Source organism: Notolepis coatsorum (genome assembly GCF_963971535.1).
Source record: "Notolepis coatsorum genome assembly, chromosome: 19".
NCBI classification, from domain to species: domain Eukaryota; kingdom Metazoa; phylum Chordata; class Actinopteri; order Aulopiformes; family Paralepididae; genus Notolepis; species Notolepis coatsorum.
The window spans coordinates 46,879,480-46,900,727 of NC_140183.1; the positions used below are offsets into that span (position 1 = coordinate 46,879,480).

At 46.7% G+C, this 21,248-nt stretch overlaps 1 protein-coding gene across 1 annotated transcript in view; it reads right to left on the reverse strand.

Moving 5' to 3' along the window:
* The window catches only part of LOC311246182 (uncharacterized protein), a 49,267-nt gene that overhangs the window by 19,484 nt on the left and 8,535 nt on the right, over positions 1–21,248 (reverse strand). Inside the window, exons 2-8 of the mRNA XM_084336299.1 lie at positions 12,306–12,445; positions 11,944–12,122; positions 8,644–8,804; positions 8,366–8,506; positions 7,823–7,944; positions 7,521–7,689; positions 5,233–5,378 (exon numbers count right to left, since the gene is read on the reverse strand). Coding sequence (XP_084192425.1) covers positions 5,233–5,378; positions 7,521–7,689; positions 7,823–7,944; positions 8,366–8,506; positions 8,644–8,804; positions 11,944–12,122; positions 12,306–12,445 — 1,058 coding nt within the window. The remainder of the gene's footprint in view (positions 1–5,232; positions 5,379–7,520; positions 7,690–7,822; positions 7,945–8,365; positions 8,507–8,643; positions 8,805–11,943; positions 12,123–12,305; positions 12,446–21,248) is intronic.

The window sequence follows — 21,248 nt, forward strand, 5'->3', positions numbered from 1 at the left end:
GATTGATTGATTGAATTGATTGATTGATTGAAAACTTTATTAACAGATTGCAGAATGGGTACAGTACAGTACAGCTCAATACATACAATTGTTAAGGGGATGCAGACCAGAGAAAGACTTTCGTCTTGTTTACATCAGGGTCCCCCATTTTCAATTAATCGTAACATATATGACATACATGACATACAGATAGACAGTATGGTGTGTTTGTGTGTGTGTGAGTGCAGAATGTTGTGTTGTGTGTGTGCTTGTGTGTGGAGAGTCAAGTCAAGTCAAGAGTTTTATTTGTCACGGCATACAAGCATACAGTGAAATGCGGGTGGTCATGCCCGCAGGGATTGTGCAAGTAATAATAAAGTAATACAACAAGTAATAAAAATAAGAATAAGACATAGAATGAGACATAATGGGTATAATGTACATAAAGTTTACAAAAAGCATGGTAAAGACATGCTAAGGTCCTGCGATAGTGCAATACAGTGATAGCTACGGATGAGGCACTGGGTCTTATGTACACTACTATACAATACTATACAATATACAGTTATACTATATATCCTTACAGTATGCTATCTTGCTATATCCATCTATTTATTATACAAGAACCACTCCCGTTCTTTTTTTAAAGTGACCTTTTCATTGTGTAAAGTGACCGTTGAGTGTGTGCGTGTGCAGCGTGTGTGTTCGTGCTAAAGTGTCTGTTAGTATGTGAGCGTTTACACTTACAGTATGTGTGTTGTGTGTGTGCTCATGTGTGCTTGTGTGTGGAGAGTTCAGTGTTCAAGACTCTGATAGGCCATATGATTGGGGGAAGAAGCTGAGCCGAAGTCTCTCCGTCCTAGTTTCTGGTGTGCGCAGGCGTTTGCCTGACCGCAGCAGCTTGAACAGGCTGTTGTTGGGGTGGTGAGGGTCTTTCATTATTCTGCAGGCTCTGGATTTGCACCTCTTGTTATATAAGACCTGCAGGGGTGGTAATGCAATACCCGTAGTACGCTCAGCTGAGCGTACCACTCTCTGTAGGGCCTTCTTGTCCTGTGCCTTGCTGTTTCCATACCAGGCAGTGATGTTTCCAGTCAAGATGCTCTCTACAGCTCCGGAGTAGAAGGACTGGAGTATCTTCCCCGATACTCTGAACATCCTTAATTGTCTCAGGTGGTAGAGGCTCTGTTTCGCCTTTTTTACCACAGTGCAGGTCCTCTGTGATGTGGACTCCCAGGTACTTAAAACTGCTCACCCAGTCTACGATAGCCCCATTTATCCACAGTGGCTTGTGTGTCCCCTGCTGTATTCTCCTAAAATCCACGATCAGCTCCTTGGTTTTACCAATGTTCAGGAGTAGGCTGTTATCTCGGCACCAATGTGCCAGTACATCAACCTCCTCCCGGTAGGCCTTCTCGTCATTGTTAGAGATCAGCCCCACCACCACTGTGTCGTCTGAAAACTTCACTATGGAGTTGGAACTGAACCTGGCCACACAGTCATGTGTGTACAGTGAGTACAGCAGCGGACTGAGAACACAGCCCTGGGGGGACCCGATGCTCAGGGTGATTGAGTTGGAGGTGTGTCCACCCACCCTGACCGCCTGGGGCCTGTCGGTCAGAAAGTCCAGGATCCAGGCGCTCAGGGCGGTGTTCAGACCCAGATCAATCAGCTTGTCAACCAGTCTGGTGGGGACTATGGTGTTGAAAGCTGAACTATAGTCAATGAACAGCAATCTCACATATCCCCCCTTCTGACTGTCAAGGTGAGAAAGGGTGTTGTGTGCAGTACCTGGGAGTCTGCGTCGTCAGTGGAACTGTTTGTCCTATATGCAAACTGCAATGGGTCCATGTTACTGGGGAGGGAGGCACAGATGTAATCCTTGACCAGCCTCTCAAAACATTTCATGACCACAGAGGTGAGTGCCACCGGTCTGTAGTCATTTAGGCCTGTTGAAGTTGTGGTTTTTGCAGTATGGCGTATTCCCTAAGTTGATGTGGCCATTGTCAGTATATCAGGTGCCAATATCAAAAGGTGGAAAAGCTTGAGAGGTTGGTTAATTTGAATATTAAGAAATGGCTAGGAGTTCCTCTGTGTATTAGTAGTGTGACATTGTATGGGAAAGGCATTCTCTAGCTACCAGTAACAAGTCTTAACAGAGAAGGCGAGTTGTTGCTATCAGGAAGTAAAGATACAGTAGTTAGTAACTTGGTCCCAAATCCAACTAGAGGGAGGAAATTTAACCCAAGACAGGCAGTACAGGAAGCAGAGGCAGCTCTTAGGCATACAGACATTGTAGGTAAAGTGCAACAAGGCCGGGGTGGGGGGGAGGGGCTGGGGCTCAGCTCAGGGAAGCCAGTATGGAGTAAAGCAGGTCCCACAGAAAGGTGGAAGCTGGTAGTAGAGAAAGTACAGCGACAAGAGGAAGTAGTCAGGTGTACAAAGGCTGTTGCACAGGCTAAGCAGGACAGTAGATGAAATGGGAAAGTGTAGAGAACAGGAAGCTTAGCTGGAGGAACATGTGGAGAGCAGCCCCTTATGATGTGATGCCATTACTACAGAACATAAAACAATGGGTAGATGGGGACCTTTAGCCTTTATCTTATTTTCATACCAGCGCTTGTTTCCCTATGCTTTTTATTTTGTTGTTGTTGTTCTTAGCTCTATTCTATTAAAATGTTTCAAAGATTTAGCGGCTGGGTGGCACAGCGGACATTTCGCTCGTCACCAACGCAAGAGACACCGATATCGAATCCGGCTGTCAGCGTTGCCTCCGGCTTGGGCCGGCCTTCATACTGACTCAATTGGCAGAGTTAGCGGGAGGGGAGTCGATGGGTGGTAATCTGGACGTTGTAAACAGCGACTCCTACAGGTCGGTCAGGGCGCCTGCACAGCAAAGACAGGAAAATGGCGGGGGCAGTGTGAGCCTCCTACACGTTACTCCTCGCCAATGAGAGTCCGTGCTGGCAGGTGAAAAGATGTGACTCATGTATCGGAGGGGACATGTGATGGGCTTCTATCCTCCCTACGACCGGCCAGTGGGGAGCACGCGAGCAACGATCAAGACAGGGATTTTTGGGAGAAAATAGAAAAATGGAGAAAAAGTGAAAAAAATAAAAAGGTTTCAAAGATTTTTTTATGTACCTCAGTTGCTATTGCATGTACATATATGTGTTTTATTACACGTATATGTATATACATACCAACTATTCGCCTGTTTTATTCTCCACCCATCGATCATCCATAGCAACACTATATCATCACCGACATCCAAGTTGGGTGATCCCCCTTCGAACGGCCCATCTAATGTTTCTCTCCTCCACATCGCCTGTGGTACTTTTTTTCTATTACTAGTTTTTTTTTTATCCACTTTTTCTCCTGTTTTTTCTATTTTTCTCCCATCCCAATTTCGTGATTCCAATTCTTCCCTCCCCTGTCTTGAACGTTGCTAGACTATGCCTCCCACTGGTCTGTAGTGAGGATAGAAGCCTTGCATCACGTGTCCCCTCCGGTACACGAGGAGGCAGCCTGTCGCATCTTTTCACCAGACAGCTCGAACTGGCGAGGAGTAACGCATGGGAGGCTCACGCTGCCCCCGATACTTCCCGTTTCTGCTGTACAGGCGTCACCCAACTGACCTGCAGGAGTCGTTGTCCACAACGTCCAATCCCCACCCACCGGCTTTCCCACCCTCTAACACTGCCAATTGTGTTAGTATGACGGCCGGCCAAGCCGGTAGCAACGCAGAGAGCTGGGCTCGATACCAGTATCTCCTGCGTTAGTGGCGAGCGCCTTGCCCATTGCGCCACTCAGCCGCCCTATTACTAGGTTTTTTGTGAGTTTTTCCTTATCTTCATTGGGGAACGTCTGGGAGTGTCGCATATTTGGATTTGATGGTGGATTTTTGTTCTTGATTTATTGTGATGTTTCTTCTTGACTTGTTTAAAGAAGACTTGTATAGCCCATGGGGGCATTAACTTGTGATTTTGGGCTTTACAAATAAATTTGATTTGATTTGATTTGATTTGACACCCGTGTTCAGAGGCGGCAATTTCTTTGGTATTTTCTGTCATGCTGTAAGACATAGTGACATAACCAGGTTTTGAAAAGTTTAGCAGGAGGAATTGAAAGCAGAAGATAACAGGTGAATTCGGGTAGAGAGTGCAGCCATTCAATATGTCCCAGAGGGAGAGAAATGTAGAGGAGGTTTTTAGGCATGCATCAGTCAGGCCACCTAAAGGGAGCTAATGATTGGGAGATGCAGATATATTTTGGGAGGATTTGTTTTTCCATGAAAGATAGTTAGCACCGACTGTGCCCTGTAAGGATTCAGAGGAGGATTACTTATGAAAGGAAAAAGCTTAGATATGCAGATTTGGCAGCAACAACTGAAGAGCGAGGAAGGAAAGCTTGTCCGGTAGATGTAGGATGCAGAGGGTTTATAGCACGACCGACATTATCATTATTGGGAGAGTTATGGAGTAGTGGGCGGAGTTTGTAAAAGGTGGTAAATGAGTTATTGGAAGCATTGAAAGGAAGTCAGTGGATTTGGTTGAGGAGAAATAATGTCAGCTGGGGGCCAAAGTAAACAAAGGGTAAGAGTATTCCTTTTCTTCTCTGGCCTCTGTTTCATGACGTGATATTTTTGTAAGGAAAAGTTCTGAATGTGGGGTATCATGGACAATGAGAGTGAGCATAGAGGGGAGCGGTTCTGCTGAGAGTGAGCATGGATGGGGGCAGTTCTGATGAGAGTGAGCATGGAGGGAGGTTCTGGGACGCTGGAACTAACCGTCACGCCTTCCCAAGGTGTTGTGGGCCTAACTTGACGAAACACAGGTGAAGGATAGTGCCCACTTGATAACCCTGGTGATATGCTGGCTCACACTGCCCATCTATCTACATGTTGGGCTGTGGTGGCCATTAGAGGCCACGTGGTAGGGTATGTAGCATCAGAATTGTCAATACCTGGAGCTCACATCCGAGAAAATTATCTGAAATTGTTCTGGGGGGGGGGAAACACCATTTCAGGGCTTTCTCTCTGTTCTCACAGCAGGGAATGTACATTTGAAGGTCCAATTCCTTCTACATTTTGAATTGACTGTTCTACCAAAAGCCATAGCAGGCAGTGGCACTAGTTCTGTCATTCCATACCTACCCTAATTAGTCACATAAACAACACACTCAATGATTTATTCCCTCCCAAACGTCAGTCTTATGACAATCTTGATCTTAAAGTTAATGTATAAAAGTTACCTGTTTGATTGCTGTAGCTGAACCTGAGGTTGAGTGAGACCACCCATGGCATGGCCCAGGGCACCGTCTTCATGGTGAAGGTACACTTGCCATTGTTCAGCAGGGGGACGAGAGGGGAGACATCAGTCAGCCAGCGCCCTGTACCCCTGACACAAATACACAGGAACACTATCTCAGTCAGACAGCACCCTGTACCCCTGACACAAATACACAGGAACACTATCTCAGTCAGACAGCACCCTGTACCCCTGACACAAATACACAGGAACACTATCTCAGTCAGACAGCACCCTGTACCCCTGACACAAATACACAGGAACACTATCTCAGTCAGACAGCACCCTGTACCCCTGACACAAATACACAGGAACACTATCTCAGTCAGACAGCACCCTGTACCCCTGACACAAATACACAGGAACACTATCTCAGTCAGACAGCACCCTGTACCCCTGACACAAATACACAGGAACACTATCTCAGTCAGACAGCACCCTGTACCCCTGACACAAATACACAGGAACACTATCTCAGTCAGACAGCACCCTGTACCCCTGACACAAATACACAGGAACACTATCTCAGTCAGACAGCACCCTGTACCCCTGACACAAATACACAGGAACACTATCTCAGTCAGACAGCACCATGTACCCCTGACACAAATACACAGGAACACTATCTCAGTCAGACAGCACCCTGTACCCCTGACACAAATACACAGGAACACTATCTCAGTCAGACAGCACCCTGTACCCCTGACACAAATACACAGGAACACTATCTCAGTCAGACAGCACCCTGTACCATTGACACAAATACACAGGAACACTATCTCAGCAGTATTGAGGGATACCTTGACTGTTGACTTATGGTGGCCCTAGCTCATCTCAAGTTTGGCCCATCACCCTTACTGGAAAAACACAAATTCGCCTACTGTGAGAACAGGAGCACGGCAGATGTCATCTCCTTAGTAAAACATTCCACCCTTTCCCAGCTGGATGACAGCAACACCCATGTGAGAATGCCGTTCATTAACTTCAGCTCAGCATTCAACACCATCCTCCCCTTCAAACTCATCTCCAAACATGGTGACCTTGTGGAAACCAAGGACCTCAACATTAACTTCTCTGTCTGCAACTGGATACTTGACTTTCGAACCAACAGACCCCAGTATGTTTGGTTAGACAATCTCCCCTCCTCCACGCCAGGCTGTTTAAACATGCGGATGACGAAGGAGAAAGAGCTGGCCAGGCTGCTTAAACGACAGGATGACATGGAGAAAGAGCTGACCAGGCTACGGGACCAAGGCTGCCGCTGTGACTGCCGTTGTCCAACACCGAGGCTGGCCGAACACTCCTCTCCACAGCCTGCCAGACCTGTCACCGCTCAGACTTCAAATAGCCAGATTTTCACACAGTCAAAAAATGAGGATGCAGTCTCACTGGACACATTTCTAAGTCGTCTCTTTTAAAACAAATAAAGCATGAACATTGGCAAGGTGTACCTTTCTGTGTGTATTCATCCACAATCTATAGCTCAACATGAAACAATTTAATAGCAATTAATCGTAAAATAATTACATATAATCTGTATGTCATCTATGTCATAAATGTCTTGATGAATTGAAAATGGGTATTTTTCTGGTCTGCATCCCCTTAACCCTTTGGTTGCCGTTCACGATAATTCTCGTTTCTGTGGCCTAACGGTGGAGTGCCGAAAAACGAAGATTCTCGTTTCTGGGTCGTTATTTCTTTTATTCGCTATTGCCATTCATAATCCATCGAGGCACCTTGTGCAGGCTGTCCTGAATGGGTCTGAGATCGCAAATGTCCAATACCGCCACCTAACGCCTTGCGGCCGCTATTGCACTCCATTTGAAACGATTGTTGTCTGGGCCAAGCTGCGGCGTGGGGGCGGGGTCTAAACACTGGGGACAAGCGGTTACCAGTTGCATCGACGAGGCCCCACCCCACGTCTTGCAGTTTTGCACAATAAATGTTCTTAAAATACCTCTGTACTATGTGAAATATGTCCTAGTAATACAAGAGTACAGTAATAGCTGCCATACCAGTGTTTTACCCCTTCAGAAGCATTTATATAGACATTTTAAGATAAATGAATATACAGAGATATATACCGTTACCGTCTATGCTTCAAATTATACCGTGATATCAATTTTAGACCATACCGTCCAGCCCTAGGCTACATTCTAATCTATTTTTTTTTCTTTTTTTTTTGTTGTACAGACAACCCTCCTGGTCTTATTACAAAAACATGTTCCATACCTGCGGAAGGCAGTGATCCAGCGGCCCAGCTCCATGTTGCAGTATGGACTGAAGTTGTCACAGCACACAAACAGCTGCACCATGTGGTCCCAGGGGGCGCAGGTGGCGTCTCTCCGACCGGGACAGGACAGGGACGCGTCCAGCTCCAGTTTGCCAATGTCCAACATACCTGAAACCACAGTCATATTATAAAAGTATTAATATCAATAAAACACATATCCTAGATATGTGGGCACATCCAATATCCCTAGTAATGTGGGTTTGTTGACATGTCTACGTAGAGTGTCTTCCAATGAAGTTACCATAGGGCAGGTCCACTGTAGCCACAGCTCCTCTGTCTCCCTGCATCTGGACCTGGTCAAAGACAGACACTACCTGAGCAGGAGATCCAAGCCTTGTCTGGAGACCCTCCCAAAAGTCCAACCTAGAGAGGAAACAAGAGACGCGATCATGACAAATACATGTCATATGGTTTCATCTAATATAATTCCACATTCGAAGTGTCTGCTATAATCTTCTGTATCTAGTTGTAATTATATTAAACGCTGTTAGTCGCCATCTCCAATAGCAGGGAATTACTTTTGCATTGGGATCATGACCAATGAATGGGCCTTCTTACCTCTGGATTCTAATAAGGAGGAATACTGCACACTTACTCTAGTTTCAACAGTGAACTGTCTCATCGGGGTATCTGAGAGTTCACTGTGGAAACGGTGATTATAGAACCTACAGTATATGGAGCTACACAGAGTGTGTGGTATTCCTCCTCATTTGAATATTGCTGCCAGTACCAGCACTTCCTAAATATTGCTGTGTGCACCGACCTACTCCTTCATCCCGCTTACCACTGGGCCTGCCAGTTGATGAACTTGAACGTGGGGTAGAGGAACCAGCCCATCTCCGCCAATGCCCCCTGTTGGTTTATACCGATGAAGAAGTTTGGGGACGGGGTGTTCTGGAAAGTCACGTTCACCACCTGTCCAAAACTGAAAAGCAAATGCAAAAAACACAAAGCAACTCTGACCTTTAGAGAAAACACATAACCCAATAGCAAGAACGTCCTCATCGAGGTGACCAGGTAAGGACTTAACTGCCTGACTAAATCCTTGAGGGCCAGTCTCACCGCAGTGCCTGGGCGACAGAGGGCTCATGGTGCACCATGGCAGCAGGGATGCTCAGTGGTGTGGAGCATTCATCCCCCACACAGTTCATATCCTGGATGGCATTGCCATCAAGGGTGTAGACGAGGACACCAGAGGCATTGGATTTGACCATGCTCTGCACCTAGATGAGGGTTAAAAACAGATATACTGATTAAACGGTAGGAGTGGGACAAAAAAATGTATTCACTTAAAAGGAACACGCCAACATTTGGGGCTAGGCTAACATGTAGCCAGATAGCTTTCTACTGAACGCACAGAGAGGAAACTGGTATCTATCTTCTTGTCTCTCTCTAGAGAAGACGATAAGCTAATTTCCCCAAATGTTGGTGTGTTCCTTTAAGTATCACGATTCTTTGTCGTGATGATGTGTATATCACCATGCTGCTTCCCGAATCAATATTTAACCTGGATTGCCATGGCAAAGTAGCCAGGTGGAACAAAATATTTGTTCTGGTGTTTCAGGTGGAAAACATTAAACAGTGCACATAGCCCATGTTTACAAACACAAGGACATATTTATTTCAGTTGTCTGCATTACATTTTATATACATAAGGCATGGTTAAATCAAGCAAGGGGGGATTTGGTGTGTGCCGCTAGGGAGAAAAAGAAAAACCCACGATTGTGTAGCCAATCAGCTAACGTGGTGATTAGTTTGCCGATGACACAACATTGATAGGCCTAATCACCAAGAATGACGACAGTGGTGCTGGGTGAACACCCTCTCTCCCAACGTTGACAAGACCAAGGAGCTGGTCATGGACTACAGGCTGTCAATGGGTCTGCTGTGGAGCGGGTGAGCAGCTTGAAGTTCCTCAGTGTCCACATCAGTGGATATGAGCTTCTCTCCATCCAGGATATATACAACGGATGATGCGTCAGTAAGGCTTCCCCAGAGCTTCTCTCCATCCAGAGCCCTGTTCCTCGTACCTGGCTAACTGAGTTAGCCGGATAATTTTCAGCATAGCTTGACTTAAGCCAGAACTTTCCATTCCCCGACGTCGGATTGTCTAAATCACCATGGTAACAGATCAGAAAGTTTGAACCTGCTCCAGAGCAGGGTTTAGTTCAGTTAGCTGGATAAACCATGGCCACACCCTCGCAAATCCCAGCTCGCTTCCTGAAATAATTCTCACAGTCTAGATCCCATTTATACCATTCTGAATTATGTTTTTGTGCTTCGTTCTTCTAGAGGGGGCTTTTGAAATGTAAAATAATATACCTAAAATGCTGATAATAAATCATATTCAGCCTATAGATTTACTTTGTCCTAAATAATGCACGTCATATTTATACGGATACGGCGCTCGGAGTCGCGATACACACTGCATGTGGTTATTTTAACCCTTTAATCGCCAAGGACGCCGTAACACGTCATTCTCCGCCATGCGTAATCTGCCAATGACGCCGTAACACATCATTGAGATCAATATTTAAAAAATCTGTGATGGCAATCATATAATGCATTTAGGGCTATAAATCACGTTCTGCAGAATGCTGCAGAAAACGATAAAAACATATTTATACTTTAGACCGTATAACGTTGCTACATCCTAAACGATAGATAATTGACGTTGAATGGGCCATAGTAATGTCAATTTAGCAATACAATTAAAAAAGTTATAGCCCTGCAAAGAAGGGGAACTTCTCCATAGACAAATAGAGCTGGCAGAGGATGGTATAAGGATGTACATAAGCGTGGCAGAGAAAGGGTTAAAAGAACACACCCAACTTTTATTTGCCGTCTTCCCCAGAGTCAGACAAGAATGCAGTACAGAGAGAGACCCACAGTGCACTAGCTAGCTTACACAATGACTGGAAGTTGATACGGACCATTAGCCTACCATCAAAAGTAACAAATTACACTTTCCAACAACTCCAAAACTGTTGTATTTACATGTTGTTGTGACTTGTGTATTTACCACATGTAGGCCTAGAAATAACAATGTAAAATGTCATTTTCTAAGCAGATACATAGTCTGAACTATTCTCTTGAACTGTCGGCTGGATGCAGTGATATGTCGTAGCACCTCTAAAGCCCTGTTGTAACTTCCATCAACAAAACCAATGTGACTAGCTAACCTACAGAAGATAGACTGCTAATCAGGGACGACTTTGTATGAGAAAAAGGTGATGATGAATTCTGGACAAACCAAGATCCAGAACTAGGATGCACGATCCGACTTTTTTCAGTCCAGATACCGATACCGATACCTGAGCTTTGGGTATTGGCCGATACAGAGTACCGATCCAATACCCATTGTTCAATTAATAAACTGTATGCCTCACTGTGTGGAAGAGACTGGGATCATTATTTTGTGCAAGGCAACATCAGGCTTGACTTAAAACATTACTTTCCTAAGTTAGTGAAACAAAATGTAACAAATGAAGATATAAATGTACTGAATTGTTATTTATTATTAAAATATATATTTTTTAATTGTCTCCGATACCCGATCTAGCTATTTGTCATATCGGGGCCGATATCCGATATCAATATCGGATCGGTGCATCCCTATCCAGAACCTTATCTATTTGAACCAGAATTTGGAGAGGAGGAACTACATTCTTTGGAAGCAGAGTGGGCAAGAAGGGAGGCTGAGGCAGTTGAACAGGCTGAGGCAATTATTTCTACATGTGGTAAATACACAGTAAATACACAAGTCACAACATGTAAATATCAATATCAACTGAAAGATACAGAAGCATCAAGGAAAGTAATTCTAACTCATATGCTTCATCTCTGGAAGAAAATAATTAACCACAATAGCAAGAAATTGTAATATTGAATTGCAATACTTAAAGAATCGCAACACCTGAAGAATTTCAATACATATTGAATGGGCAACCAAGTATCATGATAATATAGAATCGGGAGATACGTGCATCATCCCAGCCCTATTAAACAGTGATTGATCTTTGATATTTGTATGTCAGCAAAGGCCACGATTGTCTGAAGTCAGATATGGGTGGTGTGAACCAGGGTTAACACTGTTTCATGCAGAGGACCTCTCATAGATGGGATGTTTAGCTGAAGGCCCACTCATAAATAAGCTGTTTCCAGTGACTCCCCCAAATAATGTGATTTAGGAGTAGATTATCTGTCAACTATTAGTACTATCTCTGCAGACCCTGTAGCAGACCCTTGGGGTCCTCCAGGTTCAACCTACTGCTGTGAGTTACAACCAAAAACAAAACAAGGATCTGAGTGCTCCCTTGCATCTCTGCTTTGGTAACTGCAGTGACTGTGACATAAACTCACCTTGGTGAAAAAAGAGCAGCCTCCCTCGGACACCCAGGCCACAGCACCCGCCATGGAGACAGAGGGCGTACACCCATCTCCTGCGTCAATCACCTGATATGACCTGCTATGACCCCAACGCTTCACCAGCCAATCATACCTGGCATCTAGTCTCTTAACGATCGCAGGCATGTTCCACCCTGTGTGCGAAAAGAAAATCACTGCTGTAATTCTAAGACTCATTTTAAACTCATACACACGCAGTTACCATCTCATAGGTCAGCTATTCCAATTCCTCTTTGGAGGAGCATTATTTCATATTATGGTTGGAGCTAGTAAATAAATATTGTCCCAGGTCAGTTAGAACACAGGCTGTATCTTACCCTCACAGGTGAACACAGCCTGGGAAAGGCCACAGTTGTGTCCTGTACAGCCCCAAGAATACAGGACGCTGGGGATCCAGTTACCCAGGGCAAAGACTGGCACAGGAGAGAAGTGCAACCTGGACAACACCTCTTTCTTCCTGTTTATATATGGGGGGTTCACACAAGTGATTATTAGTAGAGGGCTGTAAGGTCGCTTTCACATATAGTTTGTGGACTCGGTGCGGTTCTGGTGGTGAAGTTGCAACATTGTTGCATTCTTCATTTGGTTCGTCTGCGTTCTCATAGCAATTTGTCAGGCGCACCGAACTTTCTGAACAATGTCACGCGGTCGAAAAGGGCGCTCGTCTATTGGACGGAAATGTGTGTGTGTGGCTGCGAGCCTGTGTGTGCGCGCGTGTGTGTGTGTGTCTGTGTGTGGACTGCGAGCCCTCCAGATCAGCGGAGGCGGAGTTGTTTATTTTGACGCCCATTACCACCATCCTCTCGCTAAACAACTTGTACACCGCGTTGTTTTTATGAGTGCCCACAAGTAGCTTTTATTTGGTCTTCTGCCCATATGTGTACAGTGTGCTTGTTTTGCAGTGAATGCAGAGCGCCTCGGTAATAATATAATAAGCCGCGTTTTTTCTTCCTTCTATCCAAGATGCACAGTTAGATAGATAGATAGATAGATAGATAGATAGATAGATAGATAGATAGATAGATAGATAGATAGATAGATAGATAGATAGATAGATAGATAGATAGATAGATAGATAGATAGATAGATAGATAGATAGATAGATAGATAGATAGATAGATAGATAGATAGATAGATAGATAGATAGATAGATAGATGCAGTGTGCTTGTTTTGCAGTGAATGCCGTGCGCAGTGGTAATAATAAGCACTTCCTATATTTGGTCCGCGTTTGGTCCCTTGAAGCGAACAGAGACCTAAGTTTTCAGGCGGACCAGAGTTTGTGTGTTTGGTCCGCGGACCGAGTTCGACACGCATTCACACAAACCCGAAAAACCGGACTATCGAATTCTGGTCCGATAGTCCGGACCAAACAGCCCCTGTGTGAAAGCGACCTAAGACTGCATTAATGCGTGGGCTTACACTGGCTACAGATCCATACCACCAAGGCCCATGGTAGTCTTAAAGAAACACAAAAGCTCATTCATTATGCCCATTACACATTATACCAAAAATGGTTTAATTAAGAGTTATTGAGTTAAAGAGTTGGAACGTGTGATGTCATTTTGATCATGTAACATATTCCAGGAAGTATCAAATACAGCAAACAAAGCTAAGTGTAACTGAGGGGTTACAAAACCCTGACTGTATTAAAGATTGTGATAGATTAAACCACTGCTAGTTATGTACTTTAATTACTGGCCAGACAGTACATCAAATATAGATGGTGAACACCCACAAGAACACGGCATTGACAAAGAAATAGTATTTGAGGGTAATTTATTATTATTAGGCAACGTCAGGTTACAGAATGAGAATTAGGGTCGCGCTTGTATGGCGAAGAATATACGTAAAGTCAGTCAATAGCATGAGTCACTAAGAATAGCAGGAATCCTACGATGGGTCTAAGTTGACACAACCTGTCGTATAGTAGCAACTATATAGGGCAACACTGGTACCGCCGGGAGATAATGGGTTCCCTCCGGGGGTGTAAGGCCTGGAGGGTAGAGGAATGTTCGGGTACTCCGTCTGATTCAATGAGGAATAAAGAGACTCCAGGTACAGGAGTCGGTCCTTGTAAATCCCTTGATCAGCAGCAAAGTAATAATTGTAATCCAAATGCTAGATAGCATTGATGACAGCTAGCCAGCCTCCGTCCACGAGGCCGGCCCGAGTTGTAATCCTCACGAGGTTGAATCCCAAACGATAGTGGAAATCAATGATGCTCTTCTCCGGGTACCACGTTCCAAATCAATATAATCCAACCAGTAATGGTTCTGCAATCACCGACGCCGATTCTCCTGTGTACATGTCCAACGGTTCTCCGCCTAGGACTCCTCGGGTGTGGGCGACGTATTTAGGCCACACACCCTGGTTAAGTACACTAGCTAAAGACACGACGAACCGCTGGGTAATGCTACATCTGTGCTTGGCTGTGCCTCCTCCGTCTGTTTCTCTTGTTTGCTCTGTACCCCGTCTGAGGAGGGGCCGGTCCCGGCCGCCCCGTCAAGGAGTCGCTTGGGGTGCTGGGTTCGAGGTCAGCTACGTCTGAAGCGCAGCTGAGGGGGGTGGAGTTCCGAACTCCCTCTGGTGCCCACGGTTCTCTCACGGGCCTCTCGCTTAATGTCAATAGCCTCTGCTGTACGAGGGAGTGGCCGGTGTCGCTCGCCTTTGTGTGTAGGCAGCGTGTAGACGTGGGTTGACTGTCAAGTCCGTAGAGGGGGCCCTGGAGCGTCCATCCCAGTCGGGTCTGAACCGCGACTGGGCATCCTTTGGGTCCGATGTGGGCCGCCTCAATTGGGAGAATGAGGTCCGCGTGGTCGGAGCCGATGAGCAGGGTCGGTGTGGCGCCGTCGATAAGCGGTATAGGTAGTTGACGTAGGTGCACATACTTAGCCATCAGCTGTGGGATGGGGTAGGTGTACTGAGACAGGCCTATGTCGTGGCTGGTGAAGACGTTGGTTATACTATACTGCTTCTCGGGCTGGTCCACCGCTGCCATCTTGAAGGAGACCCTTTCACCTTTTATGGTCTTCTGGTCCCTTCTGATGGTGCGTATGGTCATGGTATCTTTGACACCCCGCAGGCCCAACTGGGCTGCTGCGGAAGCGAGGAGGAGAGTCTTTTCAGACCCATCGTCCAGGACGGCGTAAGTGTCCAGGACCATGTCCTCGTAGTTCAGGAGCACTCTGACCACTTTGAGGAGCACTCGGGGGGTCCCGCTATGCTGGTCAATGTGGAGCACTCCTGTTGGTCGGTTGCCTTGGATCTTCTGGTGGGCTCCGCACCGTGCTGCGCGGTAAGCGGCGCCCGCCTGGGCCGCCCCTGCGCGGTAAGCGGCGCCCGCCTGGGCCGCCTCACGCCACTGGTCAACTTGGACGGGGTTCAGTGTCTTATATTCGGCGCACTGTGCCAGCCAGTGTCCGCCGTCGCAGTAGGTACAGTAGGGAGCGGTCTGGTGGCTCTTCGGTACTGGTGCCACCGCCTCGGCATGGTACATTACCGCGACGGGCCCACTCTGTTGTCCTGGCTGACGCCTGTTGATGTCATGCAGGACCTCCAAGTGGGTGCCACCGCACCTGCTGCACTTCTTCTTCAAGCGGCACTCAGCTGCTAGGTGGCTGCGCGCGCAGCGGAAGCAGCGGCGGTGGTCCTTGATCCACTGACTCACCTCGTCCGTGGTCAGCTTCCCGAAAGTGTCGCATTGGTACAGCCGATGTTCTCCCTCACAGTACTGGCACTCAATCTTCCACTGGTCCTCTTTCGTCGAGGGGGTGTTGTGGTTCCAGTGCTGCGGTACTGATTCGGCTTGGTGCATAACGGTCACCAACCGACGGTTATCTGTTGATCCCCGAGGTCCGAGTCATGGGCTTGATCCACTCCATACGAACGTGTCGAGTCGTAGGCTACTGACCTCCCTGGCGAGGAACTCAGATAGGTCTAGGAGGGATACCTCTGGACCGTTGGGGTCGCGGTGGTCTCTCTGCCGCCGAAAGCGCTCTTGTCGGGCGGGAGGGAGCTTCTCTAATATCCTCTCTACATTAGAGTTAGCGTACAGTTCATAGATCCCTTTTTCCCTTTGGGACCCCAGCATCCCTACCAGGGACTGTACCTTGATAGACAGGTCATCTAATGCTCTGTTGTCTCTGGCTGGGGGGAGACGGTCAATGTCTCTTATCTCCTGTATCACATAGTCCCATATGCGTCCATAACGTTGGTCGAGGGCTACTAGAGCCGCGGTGTATGGGGTAGTAGAGCTGGAATATGCCAGCGCTATATTGTGCGCTCTGGGCACCTTCAGGTGCTTGAGTAGGATAGCATACTTGTACGGTTCATCTGGTACGTCGGACAGCATAGTCTCTAAGCACATTCGTAGCTCTGTGTACTGTGCTCTGTTCTCGTGTGTGAAGTCCGGGAACGTCGGTGTGCCAAGGTACGATGCCATGGATGACTGGCACATCGGTGAGCGTTGGGGGAGAGGCCTCCTAGGCGAGTCTCCTCTTACGTGTCGTCTTGGGCTGGTACTTGGTGGGTACCAAGGGCCGGGTACCCAGGTGCTGTTCCTCGGGGCTGGCGGTGCGTCAAACTCACCCGTGAGTTGAGTCGGGGGTTTGTAGCGCAGTGCCTCGGGGCTGACTTCTGGGCTGTACTGGGCCTCCTGGTCCAGAGTACGTTGCTGCTGGTCGGGGCTGTACTGGGCCTCCTGGTCCAGAGTACGTTGCTGCTGGTCGGCTTGACATTCCTCCTCTTCCTCCTCCTCTTCCTCTGCTAGGTCCTGGAGTCTTCTGTTCAGTCTCTCGGCGTGGTCCGGTTCTTCCCGGTTGCTGGGTCTCGTATGGACCGGCCGGGGAGGGGGTTCGGAGACGTGGACAGGATCCTCCTGTTGGCGGGGTCCCGGGTCGCTTGGTCGGGTAGGGGAATGCGTCCTAGACCCTTGTCGTGACGATCTCCGGGAGCTCCGTGCGGAGAGAGGGGGTGTCGCCATGGCAACCAATTTGTCCATCAGCTGCGCCTGCAGCCGGTCGCGCTCTGCTTCGCGCTGGGCATTGGCGGCGTCGCGCTGCGCATTGGCGCTGGCCTGGGCGGCGTCGCGCTGGGCATTGGCGCTGGCATGGGCGGCGTGGAGCTGTGCATTTGCGACGTCGCGCTGTGCATTGGCGGCGGCGTGCTGTGCATCGGCGCGGCTTCTTTCAATGTTCTCTTCCGTCTGAAGGCGTCTGGTCTCCAGTCTTATGCGGTCGTCTTCACTCCTTTGTTGCGCCTGGAAGCGCTCTCGCTCGGCTGCAGAATGTTCGCGCTCGCGCGTCTGTTGCGCTTGAAGTCGATCGCGTTCGGTGGAGGCTGCCAGGGTGGCGATGAGTGCCTGCGCCAGCATCTTGTCCGCCTCGCTGGGGGAAGACGCTGGTCGAGGTGATCGGCTCCCGGCAGTACTCGTTGGAGATCCGTTCTCCTGTCGCGTACCGAGGAGATCCATCTCCTGGGTGCGCGTCTCTTCTTGTGGTGGGTCGGGTTCCGTCCCGGGAGGGCTTTCTTTATCCTGGAGCTCTCCGGGGACTGTCCCGTTGGCGTTGTCGGGGGGTAAAGTCATGTCATGTCCCTCCTGGTCCCCCCCGTGAGCTTGGTCAGTTACGTTAGAACCCACTAGGGTCTCTACTGGCGGGGTAGCCTGGTCGGTAGGGTTGGACATAATTTTACTGTCCGCTTTAGTTACTTTTTTCGTATTTAACTTCCTTTTAAAGCTAGGTATTGGACTGACAACGTATGCCTCTAGGTGAAGAGGTGGCTGCCGTCTGCGCTCTGGGCGATCTAGCTTAGGAGAACCGTTTGTGGAGTGTTCATCATCGGCCATGTCAATATTAATATTATAGTAATATTACGCTAATTCTCTCCGGCTCGAAGGACCAATTGTAACTGAGGGGTACAATTCCCTGACTGTATTAATCAAGTATGGTATCATTAAACCACTACCGTCTTATGTACATTATACTGGCCATACCGTACACGAGTATATGATGAGAACACTTCCCCACAATGAATCGGTTCTACACAAAGTTGTCTTTAAGTATTTATTAGCAGCAAGAATACATAATATACTTTAATTGAATGCACTTGTAAGGCAAAGGAATGTGCGTAGGCAAATCAATAATGAATGTCCATTCTCATATTACGCATGAAATAAGAATACAACCTGAATATTAGGAATTATATCTATTGTACTCTGGTAAGGTAGCAGGGGATACTGGTAGAGGGTTCCCACCGGTTGTAAGCCAGCAGGGGGAGGCAATGCTCTAATGCAAAGTCTGGTTCCACGGGGACTCAATAAGCTCTTGCTCGGGGAGGCGGCATTACTCCCTGTATCAGCGGACGAAAGGCAGCCGCTGTAATCCCAGTATGCGCGCAGCACAGGTGGAAGCCGGTCAGCCTCTCCAATAGAGACGGGCTCGAATGATGGTCCTCACGGTAGATCCCACAGCAGTGGGTGTAGACGATTCTTATCCTCTCCACCAGCCTGGTCCAAAGCAATAATAATAATACTCCAGCCGGAAAGGGGCTCCGCATTCACCGGTGCAGATCCTCCGGTGCGCGGTACTCCACACCAACCAAGTTGAACTTGACGTTACTCAACCAAGCTCTGATACTCCACTATCCTATTCGCACGCGGCTATAAGTGCTCTATTTAGACACACAATTGCTCACTTCACTTGGTCTTTGACTCGTGATGAAGGCTTTTACTAGTAAGGAGCGAACGATACGTTGAACAAACGTATTAGGATAAACAAGACTCTATCTTGGGGCAATACGAGCCCTACTTCACCGCACGTTGCATAGTGGGTGAGGCTTCACTTGTTACTAAGACTGAACTGAACGGACTGCGGACTGAACTACTTCTGTATTCACCTGCGCCATATTTATATGTTGGGCGAACAAACTAGTACCAGCCCCACCTCTGTCTCGTAGTCCTGGGCAGAACCGGGCATGTACAGACAAGCCTTGACGGTAGCTTTGAACTCGACTCTGGGGGTAAGACACTGGCGCTGGTGGAACGCTATCCAATAAGAGAACGAAATATTATGGTCTGTAGGCTACTAGGTTAAAGGGATATTCCGTGTATATGTACAAAGAATACACAAGGGATATCAAACGATATACAAATATTATGCAATATATATCAATCAATAAATACATATATTCGGTTTAATCTGACCCTTTGTAACACATAGTCTGTCCACTATAGTGTCATTGCAATGCGTTTTCTATTCTTTCTTATACAGTAAAAAGGGGGAAGAACACTATATTCATATGACTTGTATTCTGCTTACAGCTTCGAAATTCCACTTGTTTCGTTTAACGTAAAGCCTTTTAAATATAATCAAAACGTTCCCGTGTTTCTGCGGTCTGCGCAGAATAATAACGAGTTGAGCTTTATGATTTATGATGAATTGAAAATGGGGGACCCTGATGTAAACAAGACGAAAGTTGGTCTGCATCCCCAATTAACAATTGTATGTACTGAGCTGTACTGTACTGTACCCATTCTGCAATCTGTTAATAAACTTTTCAATCAATCAATCAATCAAGCTACGCGGAGCGCAGTCAGTCAGTAGCCTACACCCCGTATATTCCGATAACGCTATATAAACCATGCTGCATTCATTCTGGGAGAAAGATCTATTATTCCAAATGCTATTTATAGGGTTTTGACCATAATTACACTACTGTTGCTATTTTACAATGAACTATAATGAACTACGGTTCGTACAGAACATGCCAGTGTTATTATGCACAGAAGCTCATTTCCTTGTTGTAATAATATATTCTACCACTGGGCGCCAGGTACGCCTGGTCTGACCTGTGCGTAGATGTAAGCACGGAGTCAAGTTCAAATCGAAATTGATGAATCCCACTCTTTGCTTAGAAATGATCGTACGCACAGGGTAAGCACAGATCTGTGCGTAGAACACGTTGATGAATGAGGGCCCTGGTGTCTAGCCCAGACGTGGGCAGCACTTAGTCTGTTTACAGCGAGAGCACTTGGTGCCTAGGGCGTAATCACATAAATATCAGACTGTAATTATTGTGTAACAATAACAATTGTGTAATAATAACAAACTGAATGGGAGCACGGTGTGTGTGTCTTTTACTGAGCCTAACCCTAACCCTTTTTGATGCGGGTAATATTATTATTATTTAAAGGGTGTTGTGACTTTTTGATAGTAATATATAATTTGAACAGCTTGAAATATATCATTTATTATTGTAGCAAAAGGTGAAATGACATTGGCATAAATATGTTTTATAATAGCCTAAATGGAGATTCAAGTTAAATTGTTTATCATATTGTTTAGAATTAGATTGCATTATAGGACTGTATTCTGTGGTGCACCATCTTTGCCCCCAGTGGGAAGTCAGCTGCGCGCAGGCTTATAGCCACACGCTTCAACGCTAATTAGCAACGCGTGCCACCTGTAAAAGGGTGTGTTTGATCCTTCGGGAGAAGTTAGTTGACAGAATGTTTGTTAGAATAAGCTATGCCTCGCTGCTGCTCTGCTCTAGAAAAACCTGTAAAGGGAGAAACGAATTAAATGGATGGAATTGAGAACTACATTTCTGCCTCTTGGTCGTCAATGAAACATGAAGAACAAAAACTGTGAAATATGAATAATCATACGTGTTTAAATAAGAAGAGGATTTGGAACAGTTTATTGTGCAAACAAAGTGGTGCCGAAACCAGGGAGAATTTAAGTATATTCTACACGGACGGACTAATTGGATAAAGAAGAAAAATGACTGAACTAACAAGATTGAAGGCTATCCGAGGAGCAATAAGGACGTCTGTAACCAAGTTGCTGAACAAGATAGACGAGCAGATAGGAGCAGAGGCCCCATGTCTGCCCGACTTGGAGGAAAGTAAAGAAATATTAGTAGTCAAGGAGACTACTCTAAATGAACATGATCGGGACATTGCAGCAGCGACGGAGGAGAGGGACCTGGTCGAAGAAGTGACCACGGCTCTGGACTATATGGACCGAATAATCAAAAGGAAAACTCGGATCAACAGGTTGGTGCGCGACTCTCTCATAAAGACAGAAGAGGAGCGACAGAGAAGAGTGAGCGATGGGAGCTCACACTCATCAAGTAGATCTGATCATATAAGACTTCCGAAATTGATAATTGGAAAATTCAGTGGTGATATAAGCCGATGGCAAGACTTTTGGAATCAATTTAAAGTGTCGATTCACAATAACACCACCCTGAGTTCAGC